General features: G+C 42.3%; 1 protein-coding gene across 1 annotated transcript in view; it reads left to right on the forward strand.

Moving 5' to 3' along the window:
• The window catches only part of ANTXRL (ANTXR like), a 110,587-nt gene that overhangs the window by 49,122 nt on the left and 36,601 nt on the right, over positions 1 to 24,864 (forward strand). The window contains exons 6-9 of the mRNA XM_077251164.1: positions 1,863 to 1,942; positions 3,600 to 3,668; positions 11,555 to 11,635; positions 13,542 to 13,602. Coding sequence (XP_077107279.1) covers positions 1,863 to 1,942; positions 3,600 to 3,668; positions 11,555 to 11,635; positions 13,542 to 13,602 — 291 coding nt within the window. The remainder of the gene's footprint in view (positions 1 to 1,862; positions 1,943 to 3,599; positions 3,669 to 11,554; positions 11,636 to 13,541; positions 13,603 to 24,864) is intronic.

Consider the following 24,864-nt stretch of genomic DNA (forward strand, 5'->3'; position numbering starts at 1 on the left):
GCTTATTGTAATAGAAGTTAATAACCAAAATAATTAACGGGGTTGTCCATGTTTGATTTTTTTATGCTTATTTGCTTCTTGTATGTTAAAGTAAAGAAACGCATACCCCATTGCTCCAGGGGCACTTCTCCATGGCTCCAGTCTTTGACAATGGTGGCATTGCAAATGCATCACACATGACCGCTGCAGCCAATTGCTTGTTTCACAGTGATGCCAGGATAGTTTGGTCAAAACCGCTGAGCCCAGTAATTGGCTGCAGCTGTCACATGTGCTGTATTCTTGTGAAAAGTGAATGCTAGTCTTTATTTCCTATATGCTCTTTGGTCGCCATCCTTAGATATGAGTAATAAGAAGTTTTGGAGTGCCTGCTAGACTTTTGATTGCACATGTGCTTTATTCATGAAGTCACCACTGCAGTCTGTTAACAGATATAGGAGTAGCTACGGAGAGGCATTGCCGGAGCAGAGGAATGCATGTAACAGCTATGTTTATTTTCATATAACACATCAGCATAAAAAAGTCATATATCGACAACCCCATTTAATTAAGCTCTATATAATTATCAAATAATAACTATGTGCAAATATAATATTAAATGAAAGGATAAAAGCACAAATAGGGTGTTATCTGGGTTAAAGTTGTTAAGAGAACATGCACAGTGGTGCTCACCTGGTATAGTTGTGTGCACACAACCATATTCCCATCTCCAAAGTCCTATCCTAATATGTAGTAGGGGTAATAATAATAATATGAGCAAATACCTCCAATTAGAAATGTGGTATGGTTCTTCTGATTTGATATGTCGCTTACCCCATGTGCAGGCATTGCAGTAGTTTAGATATCCTTGGTTACGACAACAAGCAACTAACTGCCACTATATGATTTGTCATAGCCATGAATACCTAAGCTACAGCAATGCCCTGCATATGGGATGAGCGACATAGTGAATCAGAAGAACTATACTACATTTCTAATTTAGTTATTTGCTAATATTATTATTACATATTGGGATAAGATCTTGGAAATGAGAACACCCCTTTTAAGGCTGCTGTGGACCCACAAGGAGATACAGAAGATAAAAACTGGAAACAAATGGGTTTATCTACGCTGACATTGAAGAAGAATGAAGAGATGCATTATCCAAATGCGTTTCAAAGTTTTTCAACTTCTTCACTTCATCATGATATCGTGGTTGATCCTGATGAAGAAGTTGTAAAGCTTTGAAATGCGTTGGAAGAATAAACCATTTGTTTCCAGTTTTTAGCTTCAAATATAGTATAATACATATACAATATAAAAATACAACTATACTTAGAATACTCAAACTAAGCATAAAGTATGAACATGTCACTAATCATACTCGAGGCAAAATGGTGTGGACCCTATCAGTAATCATGAATTATGCTAGAAACATAGAAATCCAGAAGGAAATTAAATTGGTCTATCTGTCAAATGATGGTTCTGGGAGAATAGTGGAAGCACTGTCACATAGGATGTCCTCCGCCATTATCAATCCAAAATACATGTAAAGTACAGATTTAAAGGGATATTCCACCTTCAAATGACCACTTCAGGGTTGCAGACTCTATCGGTATAGATATATAATATGTAGATCAGACTGATCTATACACTACAATACAGATGTAGTGGAGCTGTTTTTGTCCTTCGACACCCATTATTTATGTGTAGCTCATAGATGGGAAATCCTGCTCGCTATCAATAAACATGAACTTCTAAGCGTTAATACATGTAGAACTTGTGAGGTGCAGATATATAGTGAACTACTGTATGATAAGACAAAACAGACATATAATAGAAAGGAGTGTCAATGTCATGACTGATATTTGCATTTTTACCCACAGGTAACAGGGCAGCGAGTGTTATCATAGCGCTTACTGATGGAGAACTGCAGCAAAACCAGTTTTACTATGCAGAAAAAGAGGTACATAAGAGACCCTCACACTCTCTCATGTTAGCTGTCCATTTGCACGAGATAACCGACAGCTACTTCTTATAGCTCCTCCATACAAATGGAAATGTTCATTTGTTGTCAATGATGGGCAGAGCAGAGAACTTCCCTGCCGCATACCACTGCTTGCCTTCCTGAGAAAATAAGGGTCAGGTGTATAAATTCACACTGCCTAATCTTTATCTTCCCTGATATTACCTGTCTGAGGATAGTGACGAGACCCCATATATATTAACTGACCGATCCCACCAATATTATGTGTGGGGGTCTGTACTACCTCCCACCATCTTACTCCCACTCTCTCACACACCAACTCTCATAGACTCACAGTGTCCTCATCCCTCACACACTGTCACACTCTCTTTCCTCACTCTCACACAATCTTTCCCTCACTCCTTGTGTAAGAGGGTGACAAGAAAGAGATGATTCCTGAAGGAAACAGTATCAAGGTGGCTGACTTGTGGGAGAAGGTTTTGTGGTCAAAAGGGACAATGAAACCCACTCCTTCACACTCTCTTACTTGCTCCCTCTCCCTCACACTTTCGCCTATGCTTTTGACACCCCTTCAGGCCATGTTCACACATTCAGTATTTGGTGAGTTTTTTACCTCAGTATTTGTAAGCCAAAACCAGGAATGGGTGAAAAATACAGAAGTGGTGACGTGTTTCTATTATACTTTTCCTCTGATTGTTCCTCTCCTGGTTTTGGCTTACAGATACTGAGGTAAAATACTGAAAAATACTGAACATATGAACATGGCCTCACATTCCTTCACACTCTCATGCTCTCTCTGTCCTCTAACTCTCTGTCTCTCGTCCTCTCTCACTTTCTCTCAATCTTCAGTTTAGCTTTTTTCTACTATCTCCCAATATACTTATAATTTGTCCATCAATGCCAATATATTGCCCAGTAGACACTGAGGAGAAGTGTGGCATGTGGCACCTTAGTGTGGGCATAGTGATGCCACTGGGAATTTTGACATAATTCCTGTCTCTACTGAACACAAAATATTTTCCCATATGCAATATCTTTTCTTCAGTAATGGCTTCTTTCTTGCCACATTCCCGTAGAGGCCAGTGGTATGCAGAATTATGGCTGAGGTGCACCCTGCTTATTTTCAGCTGCAGAACTCTGTAGCTCCTCGTGGTGATTGTGGCTTCTCTTACAAGTCTTCGTTTTGCTCTGATGTTGCGTTTTGAGGGACAGCCTTGTCTAGGTTGTGTTTTGGTGGTGTGATGGAGTTATTATGTGCATACTATTGACCCAACGTTAATCACCACACTGTCCAAACAGTTGGATGTTATTTTGTAGCTTTTCCCATAAATGGATATACTACTATGTCTTTACATATTAGGTCATTTTTTCTTCTGCAGCACTTACTATTGATAAATGATGATGAGTTTGCGGATTCTTATAGTGGGGCAGGTGAGGAAAAGCAAACAGATGGAATATCCAAACAGGCATGAGATTGTCAGCGGCACCCATCAAAATTGGCAACCTGTGCTGATAAAGATTGGTCTAAGGTCTTCTTAAGAGGCCAGTGTTTATTTAGATAGCTCTGTATAAGATGCAATATGGAGTAACTGAGATCAGTTACTGTATCTGTATGTGTGAATATTGTATTTTATAGGCGGACAGAGCTCGCAGTCTGGGTGCTATTGTTTACTGCGTGGGAGTAAAAGACTTTAATGAAACACAGGTAAGTACAACTACTATTACTACTGTTTCTTGCTACTACTACTATTACTACTACTGCTCGTGCTACTACCACCACTACTACTGCTACTATTACTTCCTCTAATGCTACTACTATTGAAACTGCTACTATTACTACTACTACTGTTACTACTTCTGCTACTACTGCTGCTACATCTATTGCCACTACTACTGCTCCTGCTATTACTACCACCACTACTACTGCTACTATTACTTCCACTAATGCTACTACTATTGAAGCTGCTACTATTACTACTACTGCTGTTACTACTTCTGCTACTACTGCTGCTATTCTGCTACATCTATTGCCACTACTACTGCTTCTGCTATTACTACCACCACTACTATTGCTATTACTACTACTTACACTACTACTGCTACTACTGCTTCTACCGGCAACTGTGCCGCGGGTAAAATGCATGCGGAATTGGCATGTGTTTTCCCGCTAAACACTAGCGTTTTACAAGCGTAATTAGCTTGCAGAATGCTAGCGTTTTCCAAGCAATCTGTAGCATCGCTTGGAAAACTGATTGGCAGGTTGGTCACACTTGTCAAACATAGTGCTTGACAAGTGTGACCAACTTTTTACTATTGATGCTGCCTATGCAGCATCAATAGTAAAAAGCTAAAATGTTAAAAATAATAAAAATAATAAAAAATCTTGATAGTCTCACCTTCCGGCGATCCCCACAGCCTTCCCGCTCCTCGCGATGCTCTGGCAGCTTCCGTTCCCAGTGATGTAGCATCGCTTGGAAAACTGATTGGCAGGTTGGTCACACTTGTCAAACATAGTGCTTGACAAGTGTGACCAACTTTTTACTATTGATGCTGCCTATGCAGCATCAATAATAAAAAGCTAAAATGTTAAAAATAATAAAAATAATAAAAAATCTTGATAGTCTCACCTTCCGGCGATCCCCACAGCCTTCCCGCTCCTCGCGATGCTCCGGCAGCTTCCGTTCCCAGTGATGCCTCGCGGCAATGACCCCAGATGAGGTTAAAACTCTGGAACGCTTCAACGGATCTTGGCGATTCTGACATTGTTTTCTCATGACATATTGTACTTCATGATAGTCATAAAATTTCTTCGATATAACTTGCGTTTATTTGTGAAAAAAAATGAAAATTTGGCGAAAATTTCCCAATTTTTCAACTTTCAGTTTTTATGCCCTTAAATCACAGAGATATGTCACACAAAATACTTAATAGGTAACATTTCCCACATGTCTACTTTACATCAGCACAATTTTGGAACCAAAATTTTTTTTTGTTAGGGAGTTATAAGGGTTAAAAGTTGACCAGCAATTTCTCATTTTTACAACACCATTTTTTTTTAGGGACCACATCTCATTTGAAGTCATTTTGAGGGGTCTATATGATATAAAATACCCAAGTGTGACACGATTCTAAAAACTGAACCCCTCAAGGTGCTCAAAACCACAGTCAAGAAGTTTATTAACCCTTCAGGTGTTTCACATGAATTTTTGGAATGTTTAAATAAAAATGAACATTTCACTTTTTTTCACACAAAATTTATTTCAGCTCCAATTTGTTTTATTTTACCAAGGGTAACAGGAGAAAATGGACCCCAAAAGTTGTTGTACAATTTGTCCTGAGTACGCTGATACCCCATATGTGGGGGTAAACCACTGTTTGGGCGCATGGCAGAGCTCAGAAGGGAAGGAGCGCCATTTGACTTTTCAATGCAAAAATGACTGGAATTGAGATGGGATGCCATGTTTCGTTTGGAGAGCCCCTGATGTGCCTAAACATTGAACCCCCCACAAGTGACACCATTTTGGAAACTAGACCCCTTAAGGAACTTATCTAGATGTGTGGTGAGCACTTTGACCCAACAAGTGCTTCACAGAAGTTTATAATGCAGAGCCGTAAAAATAAAAAATCATATTTTTTCACAAAAATGATCTTTTCGCCCCCAATTTTTTATTTTCCCAAGGGTAAGAGAAGAAATTGGACCCCAAAAGTTGTTGTGCAATTTGTCCTGAGTACGCTGATACCCCATATGTGGGGGTAAACTACTGTTTGGGCGCATGGCAGAGCTTGGAAGGGAAGGAGCACCATTTGACTTTTCAATGCAAAATTGACTGGAATTGAGATGGGACACCATGTCGCATTTGGAGAGCCCCTGATGTGCCTAAACATTAAAACCCCCCACAAGTGACACCATTTTGGAAAGTAGACCCCTTAAGGAACTTATCTAGATGTGTGGTGAGCACTTTGACCCAACAAGTGCCTCACAGAAGTTTATAACGCAGAGCTGTAAAAATAAAAAATCATATTTTTTCACAAAAATGATCTTTTCGCCCCCAATTTTTTATTTTCCCAAGGGTAACAGGATAAATTGGATCCCAAAGGTTGTTGTCCAATTTGTCCTGAGTACGCTGATACCCGATATGTGGGGGTAAACCACTGTTTGGGCGCGTGGCAGAGCTTGGAAGGGAAGGAGCGCCGTTTGGAATGCAGACTTAGATGGATTGGTCTGCAGGCGTCACGTTGCATTTGCAGAGCCCCTGATGCACCTAAACAGTGGAAACCCCCCGCAAGTGACACCATTTTGGAAACTAGACCCCCCAATGAACTTATCTAGATGTATTGTGAGAACTTTGAACCCCCAAGTGTTTCACTACAGTTTACAACGCAGAGCCGTGAAAATAAAAAATTTTTTTTTTTCCCACAAAAATGATTTTTAGCCCCCCAAATTTTTATTTTCCCAAGGGTAACAAGAGAACTTGGACCCCAAAAGCTGTTGTCCAATTTGTCCCAAGTACGCTGATACCCCATACGTTGGGGTAAACCCCTGTTTGGGCGCACGGGAGAGCTCGGAAGGGAAGGAGCACTGTTGAACTTTTTCAACTCAGAATTGCCTGGAATTGAGATCGGACGCCTGATGTGCCTAAACAGTGGAAACTCCCCAATTCTAACTGAAACCCTAATCCAAACACACTCCTAACCCTAATCCGAACGGACACCCTTAACCCTGACACACCCCTAACTCTAATCCTAACGCTAATCCCAACCGTAAATGTAATCAAAACCCTGACCCTAACTTTAGCCGCAACCCTAACTTTAGCCCCAACCCTAACCCTAACTTTAGCCCCAACCCTAACCCTAACTTTAGCCCTAACCCTAACTTTAGCCCCAACCCTAACCCTAACTTTAGCTCCAATCCTAGCCCCAACCTTAACCCTAACCCTAGCCCTAACCCTAGCCCTAACCCTAACCCTAGCCCTAACCCTAGCCCTAGCCCTAATCCTAATGGGAAAATGGAAATAAATACATTTTTTTTATTTTATTATTTTTCTATAACTAAGGGGGTGATGAAGGGGGGTTTGATTTACTTTTATAGCGTTTTTTATAGCGGATTTTTATGATTGGCAGCTGTCACACACTATAAGACGCTTTTTATAGCAAAAAAGTTTTTGCGTCTCCACATTTTGAGACCTATAATTTTTCTATATTTTGGTCCACAGAGTCATGTCAGGTCTTGTTTTTTGCGGGACGAGTTGACGTTTTTATTGGTAACATTTTCGGGCACGTGACATTTTTTGATCGCTTTTTATTCTGATTTTTGTGAGGCAGAATGACCAAAAACCAGCTAGTCATGTATTTCTTTTGGGGGGGCGTTTATACCATTCCACGTTTGGTAAAATTGATAAAGCAGTTTTATTCTTCGGGTCAGTATGATTACAGCGATACCTCATTTATATCATTTTTTTATGTTTTGGCGCTTTTATACGATAAAAACTATTTTATAGAAAAAATAATTATTTTTGCATCGCTTTATTTTGAGGACTATAACTTTTTTATTTTTTTGCTGATGATGCTGTATGGCGGCTCGTTTTTGCGGGACAAGATGACATTTTTAGCGGTATTATGGATATTTATATCTGTCTTTTTGATCGCGTGTTATTCTACATTTTGTTCAGCGGTATGATAATAAAGAGTGTTTTCTGCCTCGTTTTTTTTTTTTTTTTTAAAATTACGGTGTTCACTGAAGGGGTTAACTAGTGGGACAGTTTTATAGGTTGGGTCGTTACTGACGCGGCGATACTAAATATGTGTACTTTTATTGTTTTTTTTTTATTTAAAGAAATGTTCTTATGGGAATAATATTTTTTTTTTCTTTATTTAGGAATTTGTACTTTTTTTTTACACATGTGGAAATTTTTTTTTTTACTTTTTTACTTTGTCCCAGGGGGGGACATCACAGATTGCTGATCTGACAGTTTGCACAGCACTCTGACAGATCGGCGATCTGACTTACAGCGCTCCTGGCTTACCAGCGCCTGCACTGAGCAGGCGCTTGGTAAGCCACCTCCCTGCAGGACCCGGATGCAGCCCCGCGGCCACTTTGGATCCGGGGACTGCAGGGAGAGGAGGTAAGAGACGCTTGGAGCAACGCGATCACATCGCGTTGCTCCGAGGGTCTCAGGGAAGCCCGTAAGGATCAGGGAGCCCCCTCCCTGCGTGATGCTTCCCTATAACGCCGGAACACTGTGATCATGTTTGATCGCAGTGTGCCGGGGGCGGTCCGTGACAGCTCCTGGCACATAGTGCCGGATGTCAGCTGCGATAGTCAGCTGACACTCGGCCGCGCTCCCCCCGTGAGCGTGGCCGATCGCATATGACGTACTATCCCGTCAGTGGGAATTAAGGCCCACCCCACCTCGACGGGATAGTACGTCATATGGGATTAAGGGGTTAAGACTCGGGAGAGTCGAAACGTCATGTTGTGTTATTATATTAGGTCGCTTATCTAATGTTTGTAGATGTGCTCCCATGTGTTACATTTTGCATAAATTACCACTAGAGCGTGCAGTGTCTTCCAAATAATATTGATTACTAGGACTCTCCAGTCCGTGACACTAGCACCTCGTTCTAAATTGACTGAGTGCACACCATTGTACCCCATGCCGAGACTTGATTTTTTTAATAAATCTATCCCTAATAATATTGATGTGACACCCAATAAAACATCACTAAATCCCATATTTTACCTAGCGATGTGACTTTATATGCAGCATTTGTAAGAGCTGGCCTTGCGCCCTTTCTTAAATTAGATGTAACATTTGTAGAAGTGACAGGGTGCTAGCTTCTGTTCGCCACAAAACCCCTACGACCATGCTTCCATATACAGTTTGTTGCACATTTCGACTCCCTTTGGTTTCCGCTGCAGGAGTCCCCTTGCTGCTCATTTGTTCCCATCTTGTATGATGTGCTTTCATTCCACGTTACATTAAATAGATCCTCAAGTCTGAATTCATGATCTGAAGCAGAGGGACAGACGGCCGAGGGCAGTGAGGCAGATTTACATGGACACAGACAGGATGGAAGCAGCCAGGCTGTCATAAGCAGATATGTGCAGCAGGGACACTGAGGGCAGGATCTGATTATACATATGAATGGGCTATAGCGCTAATGTCACTACATCATCCACAATTATTATTACACGTGTGTGGAAACACTAGATGGTCACTTTATTAGTGTGCACGTCCTGGGGGGCTCACTAAGTAAGATCACTGAAACCTAAGTAGATCATGTTTTTGTTTTAACTGGATTGTTTTTGCAGTGAAAGTTCTACTTTTTCCTTTCATTGTATTGTCCCAAAAGATCTTTTAAAGAGAATCTCTCACCAGGTTTTTGCTACCGCATCTGAGAACAGTATAATGTGGGAGCAGAGACACTGATTCCAGCAATGTATCACTTACTGGGCTGCTTGCTGCAGTTTTGATAAAACCAGTTTTATCTGACACAGATCTACTAGTTCTCCAAGTGCTGAGTTCTGTATAACCCCTTCCACACCACTGATTGACTGCTTTCTGTATACACTGTGCATAAGCAGAAAGCTGCCAATCAATGGAGGGGGCGGGGTTATACAGAGGTCATGTATATGGAGGACTACATGGCAGCAGGTTTACTAGTTCTCTAGTGACGATAATATCCTACTAATAAAAAAGTGATTTTATCAAAACTACAACCTGTGGTCCACTAAGTTATATATCACTGGAATCAGGGTCTCTGTCTCTACATTATGCTGCTTTCAGATTAAGTGGCAAAAACCTGGTGATAGGTTCCCTTTAAATATGCATTTTTTTAATCTGATGTGAATGTTGCTGTTCTGAATCTGGCTTTGTTTTGTTGTTATTTCTGCACATCTCCATTCTTGAGATATGGCCTTCTCTTCTCTGTATATTTAAAGGGGTTGTCTGGTCCAAATTGATAAGTCTGCAGTCACACAGAGTGACTGCAGACTTATCAATTTGGACCAGACAACCTCTTTAAATGATTCCACTCAGCGCACGCACTGAGGCCTGCTGGGGTTCGTTGGTTTCTGAGCTGGGACCGGAGGGTATGTCTGCGTTATACATACTCCCGGCCAGAGTCAGTCCAATTGGTGTGGCCTCCCTCCATACACTTGTGCCCAAATAGTGATGAGGCCATCCAATGGACGTGGCCGACTAGAGGGTGTGACTTAGCTCCTGAACGGGAGTATGTATAACGCACATACCCGCCGGTCCTGGCTCAGAAACCGGCGAATCCTTGAAGCCCGCAGTGTGTGCTCAGGGGGGATTCATAAGTCTGCAGTAACACCGAGTGACTGCGGGCTTATCAATTTAGACAACCCCTTTAAGTCTAATCTTTAGCACTATGGGGGTGTGGTCCTCAAGAAGAATATATATATTGAAAAGAGGCCCATATCTCAGGAATGGAGAGGAGCAAGAACAAAAGGCCAACAATGCCAGATCCAGGAAAATAGCGAGTGAAAAAAAAAATAATATTTATAGCAAACGACAGATACTCTTCAATGAAATATTGATTATATATTCCATAAATCTGATTCTATATTTGTGGTCATGACCTCACCCATCCATTCTATACTGATATATCTACCATACATATCATACGTCTATCATGTTTCCTGCACAATAAGTAAAATAAGCCCAACATCCTGTCCAACATTTTAAGCCCCCTTTAAGTATGGCCGGTGTTCCCACCATAATATTCGTCTGCTTAATGCAAATGAGAAAATTGATCCGATAGCCCCTCCTATGGGAATATTTTGCTGCCCAGTGGTGTCAGTTGCCCGCAGCGTTTTTCTGGCTAAATATGGATCCCGGACCCATGCACACCTGCTGTGTCCAGCTCAGGTATAAAACATGGTTCTCAGAGCTGATATGTGAAAGCTGCTTATGTAAAATAATATTGCCAATGACACCTGAAAATAATACTACCGTGTAGTGCTCACATATCATAACATGCATAATGCCCTTGCAATACTGCTATCCAGTGCCTATAGAAAGCTGTCATTTATTGTCCTGATAATACTGTTATACAATGCCTTAATAATATGTCCACACCGTGTCTGAATATTACTGCCATATAATGCATACATAATACACTCATACAATATCCAATTAAATCTGCCATATAATATCTATTACTTCTCACAAAAGGTGTGCATATATGAGCATAGGCCACAAAACACTGCAATATGGTGCAGAAAATAGTGATCAAAAATTCAAATAATATAAAACTTATAAGACTGCAATTAATTTCCCAAATATTACCATAATTCAGAGTTAAATATTACATATGGGGAGGTATTAGAGTCAATTTGAATCTTTCGGGTCCCTAGGAAACTGATCCCTAGTTTGCCATGATCTAAGACCACCATGATCGGGCATAACGTGACACCACTGGACTTTGTAGAAGCAGAAGGTTTTGCATACGCCATGATCTTTTTTAGTGAAGCTGAATTACCAAGTACAGGAAACTGGTAGAGTATGTAGAAAAAAAATAGTAATTTTCATTAACAAGTTCTGAATGAGGTCTCCGTCTGTCCCACAGCTCTCCACCATTGCGGACACCCTCGACCATGTGTTTCCAGTGACTGGTGGATTCCAGGCTCTACATGGAGTCATTGACTCAGTGAGTATACCTTCCTATACGCTGTCAGTAACATAACTAGAAATGACTGACCCAAAGCAAATCACCTGCAGAACTCAAATAATGATAGGAATGACCAAGGTAGTGTACTATCATGATAAGTAGAAATATACCTGGAAGTATACATAGAAAATTGCAGAGTAAGTGTATAAAAAATGCAGACATATCCAACGGACAGTGTGCGGATCCAAGCTGTATGTCATTATCAAGGAAAAGTCCATAGATATAAAGTATCCAACAACTCGTCCAGAGAGGGAAAAATAAGGAAAAACAGCAATTTACTGTATTGGATCATTAGAAATAGATCTGCAGAGAACTTTCCTACGTGTTTCGCACCATGATGTTCTGTCTATACTATGATCATCATTGTTCGAAACACATAGGAAAGTTACTGGGAAATCTTCTTCTACGAAGCTTTTATAATCTAGCTTGTATTTTTCTTGTGTTTCCCTTTCTGGGCGAGTTAGCAGATACTTCATATATACAGACTTTATCTGGAAGTATACACATTGTATCTGTGAAGGCATAATTAGTAGGACTTTACAAAAATACTGTAAGACCCTAATAGTCCTGGCATGATCCCTGACCGCTAATCTTATAGCTATGCCAATGTATAGGAAAAGAACCCGATATTGCAGAAACAATGTCCATCTGTCATTTAAAAGGAACGTATTATTTATATATCTGGTTGCACCATGTCGCAATTTAGGTACTGCTTCGCACTAACACACAACAGGAGATCCATTTCCAGGACTTTTGGAGACCATATTCTCAACAAGGTTCTCACCACCCATCTATAATGAAAATGACAACAATCCAGAAAGATCTTCATTTCACAGAGGACCTATAGCAGCACATGGCCTGCCTTAAAGGGGTTTTCTGATTTTATAATAACCCTTTTTCTACCAGATTAAATCTAATTATTTTATTCCAGGTACAGAGCTGCTCCAAGTGTCTGCAACGTTAACGTCAGGGTGGCAGCGCTGCAGCCAATAAGTGAATTTAGCGTTTCTGCCTGAGTAGATGGCACAAGCCACTAACAGCCGCTGAGCTCACTGTCGACAGACACTAGTCTCAGTGCTGGACCTGGGGAGGGTGAGGAGATAAGTTATTTTTTAAAGAAATTGTTGCTGGGGAATCAGGGTTTTTCCAAACCAGAAAATCCATTTAATGGCACCTACAGACCCAGAAATTAGAAACTGTGATACCTAACTACTGGTTTCAGGAGAGACACCTGCTTTGAGATAGAAGCAATCTGGTTAAGGCTACTTTCACACTAGCGTCGTACGACGCATGTCGCAATGCAACGTGCCGACGTACCGACGCATTCTGTGAAAAAAAAAACACAACGGAGGCAGCGGATGCAGTTTTACAATGCATCCGCTGCCCCATTGTAATGTCCGGGGAGGAGGGGGCGGAGTTTCGGCTGCGCATGCGTGGTCGGAAATGGCGGACACGATGCACAAAAAAACGCTACTTTTTTTGTGCCGACGGTCCGCCACAACACGACGCATCCGTCGCACGACGGATGCAACATGTGTCAATCCGTCGCAATGCGTCGCCAATGCAAGTGTATGGAGAAAAAAACGCATCCTGCAGGCAATTTTGCAGGATGCATTTTTTCTCCAAAACGACGCATTGCGACGTGCGTTGTACGACGCTAGTGTGAAAGCACCCTTAGTTATATATACTGTACTACAGTCATCGCGGTGTATTATGTAGGATATTACAAATACGTGACCACATTCATTGCTTTATCTTCAGCCCCTGAGAAGGAGAAAGGCCTGAATTGTTGGCTAGTATAAACAGTAATGGCTAAGTAATATTTTTCTACGACTTAATCTTAGCCGCCATTAGGGGCTAAACAGAGAACTGCTTCTTCTTTCAGATCTTGAAGAAATTCTGCATTGAAATCCTGGCTGCTGAGCCATCCAGTGTCTGCGCTGGGGGTGAGTGCATCATTACCACAGGAATGGAAAGCCTTAGATGGCAAAAAAAAATTAGAATATTTTAATGTGGCCTTGGCAGGTCAATGCTACTTACTTGCAGAGTGAATTAGTCAGTCAAGAGGCTTTCTCATTATTTTCAAGCATGACCGAGAGATATAGCACTTGGTGATCCAGTTAAGGAAGCTATGTCCCCCGCTAAGTTTTTGCTGTGTAATCTGAGTGCCTTATCACAGGGGCGTGTCACTTATTGGGCTTTGTTTTGCTGTTTCAATACAATCAGTGTTTTATCAGCAAGAAATTATTACTAGAGGACAACTGCTCTCATGCATCCTAGTCCAAGCACTCCTCCACCACTGATTAGCAGCTTTCTGGCACTATGCAATGAACACAGAAACCTGTGGTATGGGTGAGGTCATACACAGATCAACAGCTGAGCTAATAATAATAATAATAATAATAATAATAATAATATGAGCTCTGCTAGATCTGCTGCAGAGAAAACTGTGTCTCTATCATGACTGCTGCAGTAAACGAAGTGATTAATTGCTGCAATCAGGGTCTCTGCCTTTATATCATGCTGCTGTCAGATTACATAGCAAAAACCTACTGAAAGATTCCTTGTAGGCAGCCCTTACAATAAACTGATACTTTGTAGAGATCTATTCTTAGTTTGAGCTCTGTACATGATCTCATGGTCAGTTATCATATTAGATCATTAGAGGGCTGGGTTACAATAAAAATTAATACCAGTATTACACCACTTGGGAGATATGACACGATATAGGTAACAGAATGTTGTCTTTAGAAAGTTCTGGCCTCCCAAAACTACCAGTTCCTTTTTTTGTACCACATTGCGCTCCATCTTGTATATGAGAGCTGTGGAGACATGAGGATCAGTGGGTGCTCTGGTCCACTGGCCTGGCTGTCTTTAGAAAGACCACCTGGACCAGAGCTCATCCCACTGAAATCTAGTACTCCTTTCACATGGGCAGATACTACTCAGATGACACAGAGTGAGGATAACACACTGTGGTAATACTTTATTGGATCACCAACAGTCAACAACTTATAGTACAGTCCCAGCAAATTGACAAGATGGTGCAAATAACAGAGTCTCACCTTTCCACTGGCTCCCTGGAAATTAGAACATCTGTGACTTCGGGGCTTGCAGGGTCAACTACCCCAACCAGTGGCACCACACTTTTGGCAGGCATCCACAGAGGAGGTAGCAGCAAGTTTAGGAAGCTAACAACGTACATTGAGGTATGTGGCCAGATGACCTGATTGTCGCAACTTGGGTTCTCCAAATGTCTTTGAGGTTGCAGTGATGGTCAATGAAGCAGACATATATTCCTCAAGCTGGTGCCATGGTTTCTTGGCTGCTATCTTGTAGAGTCTCAATGGAAACAGAGGCAAATCCCACATTTATATCCCACAGTGCATTCTTTCACAGGATTGTTGGAAGGTGTAAAGGTACCGTTACACTAAACGACTTACCAACGATCACGACCAGCGATGCGATCGTTGGTAAGTCGTTGTGTGGTCGCTGGGGAGCTGTCACACAGACAGCTCTCTCCAGCGACCAACGATCAGGGGAACGACTTTGGCATCGTTGAAACTGTCTTCAACGATGCCGAAGTCCCCCTGCAGCACCCGGGTAACCAGGGTAAACATCGGGTTACTAAGTGCAGGGCCGCGCATAGTAACCCGATATTTACCCTGGTTACCATTGTAAAAGTAAAAAAAAAACAGTACATACTCACCTTCTGATGTCTGTCACATCCTCCGGCGTCCACAGGGTTACGCGCTGCTGCCGAGAGCTTCCTGCACTGACTGAATGTGTCAGCGCCGGCAGCAGCGGTGACATCACCGCTGTGCTCTGCTTTACGGTTGGCCAGCGCTGACACATTCAGTGCAGGGAAGCCGCCGGCGGGGGATGTGACAGACATCAGAAGGTGAGTAAGTAGTGGGTTTTTTTTACTTTTACAATGGTAACCAGGGTAAATATCGGGTTACTAAGCGCGGCCCTGCGCTTAGTAACCCAATATTTACCCTGGTTACAAGTGAACACATCGCTGGATCGGTGTCACACACACCGATCCAGCGATGACAGCGGGTGATCAGCGACTAAATAAAGTTCTGGACTTCTAGCTCCGACCAGCGATATCACAGCGGGATCCAGATCGCTGCTGCGTGTCAAACACAACGAGATCGCTATCCAGGTCGCTGCAACGTCACGGATCGTTGTCGTTCTCGCTGCAAAGTCGCTTAGTGTGAAGGTACCTTTAGGAGGTAATCCCTCATTGTTCAATTAACCTGCAGGGCTGGTACAATGGGTAAACAGCAAGCATTCACATATTAACAAACATTGATTATCAATTAACCTGCGTCTTTGTCCTCCAAGGTTTATCAGAATAGTAAACTGCAGGGTGATACAATAGGTAATCAGCAGGTATTCTACAAATCAACATACAAAAAGAGTCAACCTGCAGACTCATATGAACATTGGCTCATGTCTCTTGACCTGCTGAATAATACGTCTGACATATTTAAGAATAAATGCTGTTTTGTCACATGAACATACAAGTCTTTGAAAGATAAATCCATCCATACTTTTATATCTTCTATCTGTTGCTGAGTTCCTGAGAAATCAGAATTTCCATTCATATTCAGATGAGGTGTTAAGTTCTCTGGGCAAGACAGGCTTCTTATGGAGGCTGTGCCTCCAGATGTTGTTTCCCCACCCAGCATCAGTAGCTTTAGCTTCAGGCACCAGGCAAGGAAATTAGACAGTGAGCTAAAGAGACTGGTGCTTATCCGGGAAACAACCTTGGGAGGGAGGGGATCGGGAAGTGCTCTGTCATGCCCAGAGCACTTAACTCCTCATTTGGATAAGAATGAAAATTCTGATTTCTCAGGAATGGAGCAACAAACAGCAGATAAGAAAGTGTTGATGGATTTAGCTTTCAAAGACATGCATGCCCTTATTTGCAATTTTTGGGTTAATCTTACTGAAAGATTCTCTATAATGGTTTCAATACAGTTTGAGATTTGTATTGGTGGTCGGCTTTATTAAAGCTGGACAACTAACAGCTGCACCTGCCTGATGATGGCCCTAGGTGATGAGGACAAGTGGGCTCCTTCTCTCTCCCTGAGGAGTGACCTCTGCACATGTCACAAAGCATGCTCACATTATACTCCCATAGGCATGCTCACAACACTCCCTGAACTTCCAGGTGCCTGCTGTAATGTAAACCTCTGGCAGTGCTGCCTTTATAAGGTGACACATTCCCATCAAGCTGTTTATAATGTATTCTAACTTACAGCTATATAGCATAAGAAGTCATAGAGTCAGCTGGGCTTAGCAGGCCTATACAGAGAAATATTGTGAGCATCTCTGGTATTTTCCTTCGCATCCCGTTGTGTGCTCTCATAGGCTCTGATTTATAGACTTTTGGGACAGGAGGGGTAAAAAGCAGATGTACTTTTGGAATTGAAGCCAATAAAAGGGTGTATGTCTACTATTGGGAATAATGCATAGCATGTTAGAATAAAATGACTTATTATATAGTAGGGCTTTCACATCAGCAATTCAGCATTAATCTCTACATTCTGCAGTAATGATGTCATCATGATGACTTCAGTTCCAAAGACTTTCATTGTACCAGAGCCAAAGGACAAAAGGGCTATAAGTGGGGCCATACAGAGGACTGTGTAATTATTATGGCTCATTTCTGTAATCAGGGTAGACCGCACCACTAACTTCGCCCAGAGCTTTTTGTGTGTCCACACAAAAACTGTGCCCCTAATGAAGCCCCTTTGTCTTCCCACACTGTTTTGTACACCTTTAATGGCTTCTACTCAGTGTGACAACCAAAAGATGCCCCTCACACACTATTATATCCTCACAATGCTCCCCAACAATGTCCCCAGACACATTATAATTTCTCAGTACCCCTTCACACAGTCTGATACTTACATAGTCACCCACTTGTTGATGCCATCACAGTGCCACAGGTAGGATGATACCTCTACATTGTCTGATGTCCTCAAGGTCCCCCACCACAGAGTATGAACCCTTCATAGTACAAAGATCCGACTCCAAACTTCCATGATCCTTGGGTCAATCTTCCACCAAGTTATTAGCTAATAATACAGTGCTCCTGAAGTTGCGAGTCCTGCACAAGTTCTTGTGACCCCATTGCAAAGGGTACAGGACCAAGTGGAGCTTGACCCCATCTTTCCAAGGGCCTTATAACAGTTTACTGACTGAAGAAGGCATCGGAATAGACATAAGGAAAATCTGACACCCCAGTAGCTGGGTGTATAGTAATTTATTGTTATGTCAGAAGCAAAGTTAGCACTTGTTCACACTGTTTATTTTTGCCATGTTTTTTTTTACATGTTTTTTTGACACTTTTTTTCTGTTTTGCAATATCAGCAAACTGAACAAGATTTCTGACATCTCATTCACCTGCTGCTTTTCTTTCCTTGCAAATTTGAACCATCTAAGATTTTTTCAAATCTGCATCATGTCAATTTTTTTCAGCGTTTTTGCAGCGTTTTTCACCCATTCAGATAAATAGGAGTTTTCCTGCTAACACTCTGTTTTTTGCTGATGAAAAATTTGCTAAAAATACTAATCGTGTGCACATACGCTTAGGCTTTAATGCTAGAGGAAGACCTTTTCCTGCTGTTCTTCAGATGTCGACTATGTGATGACCGTTGTAGGGGCAGCAGCCAAGATTTGTAGGAACAGGGACAATAAATGTCCTGTTGCTAAGAACAAGGCTCAGATTGAAGCGCACATTAGTAATGTGTTTCCGCTCTAGTGAGATGGCAGCTTGTTGCTGGCGTGTGTGACAACCTAATGTCTCCATCACTCGTCTATTTCTACAATGTGAGTGAACACACGGGCGACCCACCCTGCTGTCGAGTGGTCATGAATTCATTATTATGTGGGGGAGGAGGGCCCGAAGCATCGCCATCACCCTCACTAAGCCCAAGCAGTCCTCTTCTCCATGCTGCTAACACTACCCAAATTTAATCCTCACAATGACCTTTTCCAGTCCTCCGTGCTGTCCTGTCACATTCAGCGATGGTCAGAGTGACAATAACTGGGGAAGAAAAGGATGCGGTGACTGAGGGAAATCAGATTAACCAGTTGGCAGAGAGTGAAATGAGCGGCTCTTGAAAACTGGAACATCGGCAGATGATTAAAAATCTTTTCAGATAATTGCATAGGAGCTGAGAAGTAAATTTGAAGTGTCCCAACTAAAATGTTACGCTAAAGGGATTTCAAAATTTATGCAAACATTTTAAATGTTAAATAAAATCACTTGAATGGAGTACATTCGTGGAAAAATGTGGCTTTTAAAAAAGTTGCAAATGAGGAATCAGCCGAAAACATCTGGAAATCCCAATTCCCGCCTAAAATGATGAGGTAAAAAAAAGAGAACACATAAAATAGACTTTAAAAAAAGGTTCGGCTTAAAGAGTTCACGGAATTAATCACTGTTTTACTGTAATAAGATGTCACTGGGGTAACAAGCCAGTTCATGACATTTCTCCCCTCCTAAATATGCCAGAAAAAAATTGTAAGAGGTATTATTGAAAGTGAAAGCGTCTAGGGACCACAGGTTCCATAGTGCCAGTGAAGGGAAATCTTAACACTTCAACATGACTAGACATTTTGGACAATTGTAGCTTCCAACTTTAAAGGAAAAATTTGGGGGAAGGCCCTTTTTCCATCGTCTGGGAGACACCGACCTAAAACTGCCCCTGGGCAAGAACAAGATATGGGCCCTTTGGAGTCCTAAAGCTCATCATAATGAACAGTCACATGTTTTGGAGGTGGAAATGGGCCCCCTCACCTCGTGGGTCCTTGTGTGCCTGCACAGGTTGCACCGATGATATGTCCGCCCCTGGGTTGCCAACCGTACAGATATTCCATGACAGTCCGTTAAAATAGTACACTTTTTTGCCTAGTCCGTAAAAAAAAATTTGAGGGGTCCATGAATTTTTGAAGCTGAAGAAACTTATACCGATCATTTGGACTGTAATTGTCATTATTTTATAGTTTACAGTGAATGCAGTTCATGCTTCCATATCAGATTTATGGGCTGTAGACATGTATCACTCAATCTTATTGATTTATTATGGTTTTTCCAATGTGTCCGTAAAAATCATTGTCTGTTGTGATTTTCGGATAAGCTGTTCAGGAAAAATAAAACATCCAGTTGGCAACCCTGCATCATGACTGTGCCTAAGTGTAGAAAGCAAAGTCCATAATGGTATGGTGTGGGAAATTAGTGTGGAAGAAATTGACTGCGCTGAATTCAGACCTCATCCCCATTGAATACATTTGGGATCAAAGCGAATGGAGATTGAGTCTGGGTCCCTCATCCAACACCAGAAATGCAGAAGAATGAGCAAGAATTCCCACAGACAACAAAATCTTGTAGAATGGAGATGTTCTAGCTTCAGAATGGGGACCTGCTCTATATTAATGTCTATGGATGTAGAATGGGAGGTCATAAGAACTCCTATAGGAGTAATATGGAGGTGTCCCAATACTTTTTTTCATATAATGTATTTTAAATAGTCAAACAATAGAGAAGGTCCACAATTATTAAAGATGTTGTGTGCTTCAGAAACGTGTCATCTTAACACATGAACTATCGCTTGGATGTAAAAAATATTTTTCACCAAAAAATTAAAATTTTATGATCGTGAAGCTGGATCCTTCAAAATTGTTTGATGATCGTTTCCGTCTCCGGCAGTAATGCTGCTTCGTGTTCCCATCTAAATTGGGCAACTATGGTGAGCTGGCTTTCCTGTATTCACTCTGTATTATAATTAACCCTGCCTGGCATACAAACACTGCCATATGGACCTCTATCTACTACTGAAAATAATACTACAACAACAAAAAAACACAGAAACTTCTAGCAAACCTGATCCCATGGGTGCCCCGTGTGTCTGTGGAGCTGGCCGAGTGCAAAGGTTAGATTGAGACGTGCCTGTAGGATTACGTGTAAGGCATTTTGTTCTGTAGTTGAGCGATTCTTCTGGGATTACTCCAATCCATTAGGTGGGTCTATCCATACAAGGTTTACTCGGTCACGATGAGTTCATTATGTCAAAGTCGTCAAATCTTGCATAGATTTAGGAATGTTCCTTGTTAGAGAACCTGGACTTCATCTCTAGATACAGACATGTAAAAGGGCAGCCAAAAGTTGTTTTCTGGTAATTCCCCACAAATGTGTGCATTTTTTAAAATATCTTTATTTGTTATCCAAAAGCTGCTCTATCAAATAAGAAAATGCACGTGCTATAAATTGCACAAAGGAGGTTGCAGTTAAGTGTTCTTTTAAAAATGTTCCACTAAAAAAAGGGTTGTCCGGTTTAAATTTTATTTTTGCACTATTCCATTGGCTCCCTGTACTTAAAAATAGCAAATCAGCTGTACTTACCCAATGCCATTCGCCACTACTGCCTTTGTTGATGGAGCGCCCCCACGTGTAAGGGCAATGGGGTACTCGGCACCGGGTCCCTCTCGATTCTGGGGATGTCACGGTGGCCCGACCCGGTCCGTGGCCCTTTTGAGGGGCGTCCAATTAAAGGTGTAGTTTGTCTGGTGTTCGTGACGCCACCTGTGGTATTCGGTCAGGGTGACCGACGCTGCTTAGGGGTCCGCTGGGGTGATGGAATGGCAGCTAGATGGTATACCTTCCCACAGGTGAAGTATGTCCCCAGGGCTTCCCGGATGTATAGGTGGTGATGATGGACGATGTAAGGCACAGTAAATAACGAGGACACAAAGGTTGCAGTCTCTTTACCTTTTACTGAAGACTTCAGCGTCCACAGTCCAGAGTACCGTTCACATGGCAGGCAGAGTCCGGCTGGTCCGAAGGCACATCCAGAGTTCCTTTATCCAGGTGGAAATCAGTAGCCTTCCTACTAGCGCCTGTGTGTTGTAGTACCTCCCTGCTGAGCACCACGGGATAGTCCTCACAACTTTCGTGGATGTTTCTGATCTTCTCTCTCTCTGACTCCCCGAGATGGTATGGATAGGACAACCTGTATGACGGGGTAGGCCTGGAGCTTATTTATAGGGACCCTAGTGATGCCCCTCTCCCACAATTTGTCTCCGTGTCTTCTTAGGTATTAAGGTCGGGCAACCAACTTGGAATTGACTGTCCTGCCGGTTTCTGAAGTAATACGTAGAGTCAATTACTCCCTCGGTGTTCCGGCCACCGGCTACGCGCCTCAGAAGGAGGCTGCCGATCTTGGGGCAGAACTCCTCCCGGTAATAACTCCTTGTACTGTGACTTCGTTTCTCACTCTCCACAATACAATTCCTTTCCTGTCCTTTCTTAGGATGCTGCAGCAATGGGTGCAGGTGCAGCTCCGTAACGTTCTATCTCGTGCTTGGCCTCTGTCAGGATCCCACCCCTGACAGGGACCCTCTGTCTGCAGCTCAGATGTTCCTCCTCCTCCCCCTGTCTGCCTGACAGGTCCTCTCTGGGTCAAACCCAGGTAGCTTCTGACTGACTTCCTATCCAACCCACCAGTTTTACCCGTGTGTGAGGAGTGCCCTAATAGATAGAAGCAAGGCTCCCCCTGGTGGACTGGAGTGTGAAGTGTAGTGTGTGACTTGTGATACCTGGTCAGGTGAACTCCTTTAGTACCATCAGACGTGATATCACTCCCCCTGGTGGAGAGCGACATTACTGCAACAACCAGGACTCTGGGGCACTGCATTGACACTTCTGCATCCAATGAGTCAGCTTATTGGTCTTCTGCCTCCTATGACTGTTGAGTCCAGTGATTGATTTAAAATGCGCGCGTGTCCTGCCTCACGTGACGTCCCGGCTTGTGATTGGTCGCGTCGCCCATGTGACCGCGACGCGACCAATCACAAGCCAGAATGTAATTTTAAAATCCTGAAGGACCTAAAATTACGTCACGGCTTGCTGTGATTGGTCGCGTCGCGGCCACATGGGCGGCACGCGACCAATCACAAGCCGGGACTTCACGTAAGGAAGGAAAAGCGCGAATTTTAAGCAAACAACGCTGCCAGTTCCCTCGGTGAGGTCCAGGCTGCGTCGGAGAGGTGAGTATAGCAATATTTTTTATTTTAATTCTTTATTTTACACATTAATATGGTTCCCAGGGCCTGAAGGAGAGTTTCCTCTCCTTCAGACCCTGGGAACCATCAGGAATACCGTCCGATACATGAGTCCCATTGACTTGTATTGGTATCGGGTATCGGTATCGGATTAGATCCGATACTTTGCCGGTATCGGCCGATACTTTCCGATACCGATACTTTCAAGTATCGCACCTTATCGCTCAACACTAATCCTCACCCATCCCTTGTAGATTGTGAGCACCCGCGGGCAGGGTCCTCTCTCCTCCTGTACCAGTTGTGACTTGTATTGTTCAAGATTATTGTACTTGTTTTTATTATTTATACCCCTCTTCACATGTAAAGCGCCATGGAATAAATGGCGCTATAATAATAATAATAATAATAATAATAATAATAATAATAATAGAGGAGCTTACTCTTTTTCACTGGGGGTTATTTGGGATTACTGTAGTTGGGATGTGCTCATCCTGAAGGTTGTCCTCTTTGGATTTCTTTACCCTCCAACCCTTTCTGTTGTTATGTCTTTGTGGCATTTTTATCTATGCATTTTATTAGATAGTTGAGAGTACCCCGAGCCTAAGGCTCAGATGTCATACCTTTCACATCTGCCATTCTTCAGCCTCTTTAGCATAGTACATATGAGCATAGCAAGTCTGGTATTTGTATGATGGCCACAATGAGGTATTAGAAGTTTGCTCTTGGCTACCATAGTGTGGTAATACATAACTCTCATAATCCTTCAGTCTCCTTATGGCCAGAGGTGACATCTACTTAATGCTTGTTTTACTGACAATAGTCCTAATTAACGCAGTAGTCGTTCCCCCCCCAGAACGAGTAATCCACAGTGCAGTTAGGCTAACATTTTCCTTTTCACTTCGGATTCTAAAACAAATGCGGAGTGATGGGCCCTGCCCGCTAGGGTTGATTTTTAGCCCCATTTCGCCTTGTATGTCAGGTCCTACCAGACAAAGAAGACGTTTTATGACTTAACTCAACAGCAACAGCAGTACTGCCATGCTTAAGAATATTGCTGCTTCCTGCAAAAGACATTCACAGATCCAAATAACTGTCATTAGCTGCTCATTTTGAGAATTTGTTAGGAGAAGATAGGAGACAGACAGATAGATACTATAAAATAGAAAATATGATGGAATAACACCATAAAAATCGAAATAGTGCAACAATCTAAGAGATGAGAAAGATGAAGCATTCCAATAAAAAGTGAACATGTGGCTAAGTAAAGTCCACTTTGTTATGCTGATATAATGTCTGCCATCACTACCTCTTGTGGTCGCCATTCCACAGTCGGACTGCTCAATCTGGCTACCGGATCTGCCTATCTTCCACCTGCAATGAGTGCTCCCTGGTCCTTTAGTACGTTTTTTGGAAGGATTAAGTCATGTGCCAGTCCTTTGTACTGACCACACATATATTTATAAATATAAATGAGATCTCCTCTGAGGCGTCTTTTTTTCTAAGCTAAACAAGCCCAACTTTTCCAACCTCTCCTCACGAGAGGCCTTCCATCCCTTGTAATAATCTAGTTACCCGCCTTTGAACTGACTCTTAACTTTCCAATATTGTAATGGTGGAAAGCATATTCCATATCTTTTTCAATTTAATATTGGAACTGCCAAAGTGGGGCGCAAAGACTAAAAAGTATTTAAAGTGTACCTGTCGTTTCAGGTGACTTTTCAAAATAAGCTGTCGTGTGCGTACATTAGTAATCACACAATTTCTGGTCATTAAAGTACTTATATTCTACAGTTTTCTCCCCTGCAGCCTGGACCACCTCTGACTTAGTGTACACAGAGACACGAGGCATCCTTGCTCTCCCGTTTTTCTGTAGCACACTCTGAGAGGCAGAAGCATGGAGGACAATGTACAGCACTAGTTAGCAGTGTAGCTGGGAATCCAGCACATGGCTGAGATAATACATTTACTACAAAGCAGCAACGCAGTCTGGGTGTCCCTCTGTCTTTCTTTTTTTTCACTGGACTCCTTCCCCTTCCCTCTTCATAGACTTCAGTAGGTAGATCCGAATCTCTGAATATTTATAGAACTTTGATGACATATGTTCTGCTGCAGACATGCTGTATATAGTA

Source organism: Ranitomeya variabilis, chromosome 4 (assembly GCF_051348905.1).
Source record: "Ranitomeya variabilis isolate aRanVar5 chromosome 4, aRanVar5.hap1, whole genome shotgun sequence".
Lineage (NCBI taxonomy): Eukaryota > Metazoa > Chordata > Amphibia > Anura > Dendrobatidae > Ranitomeya > Ranitomeya variabilis.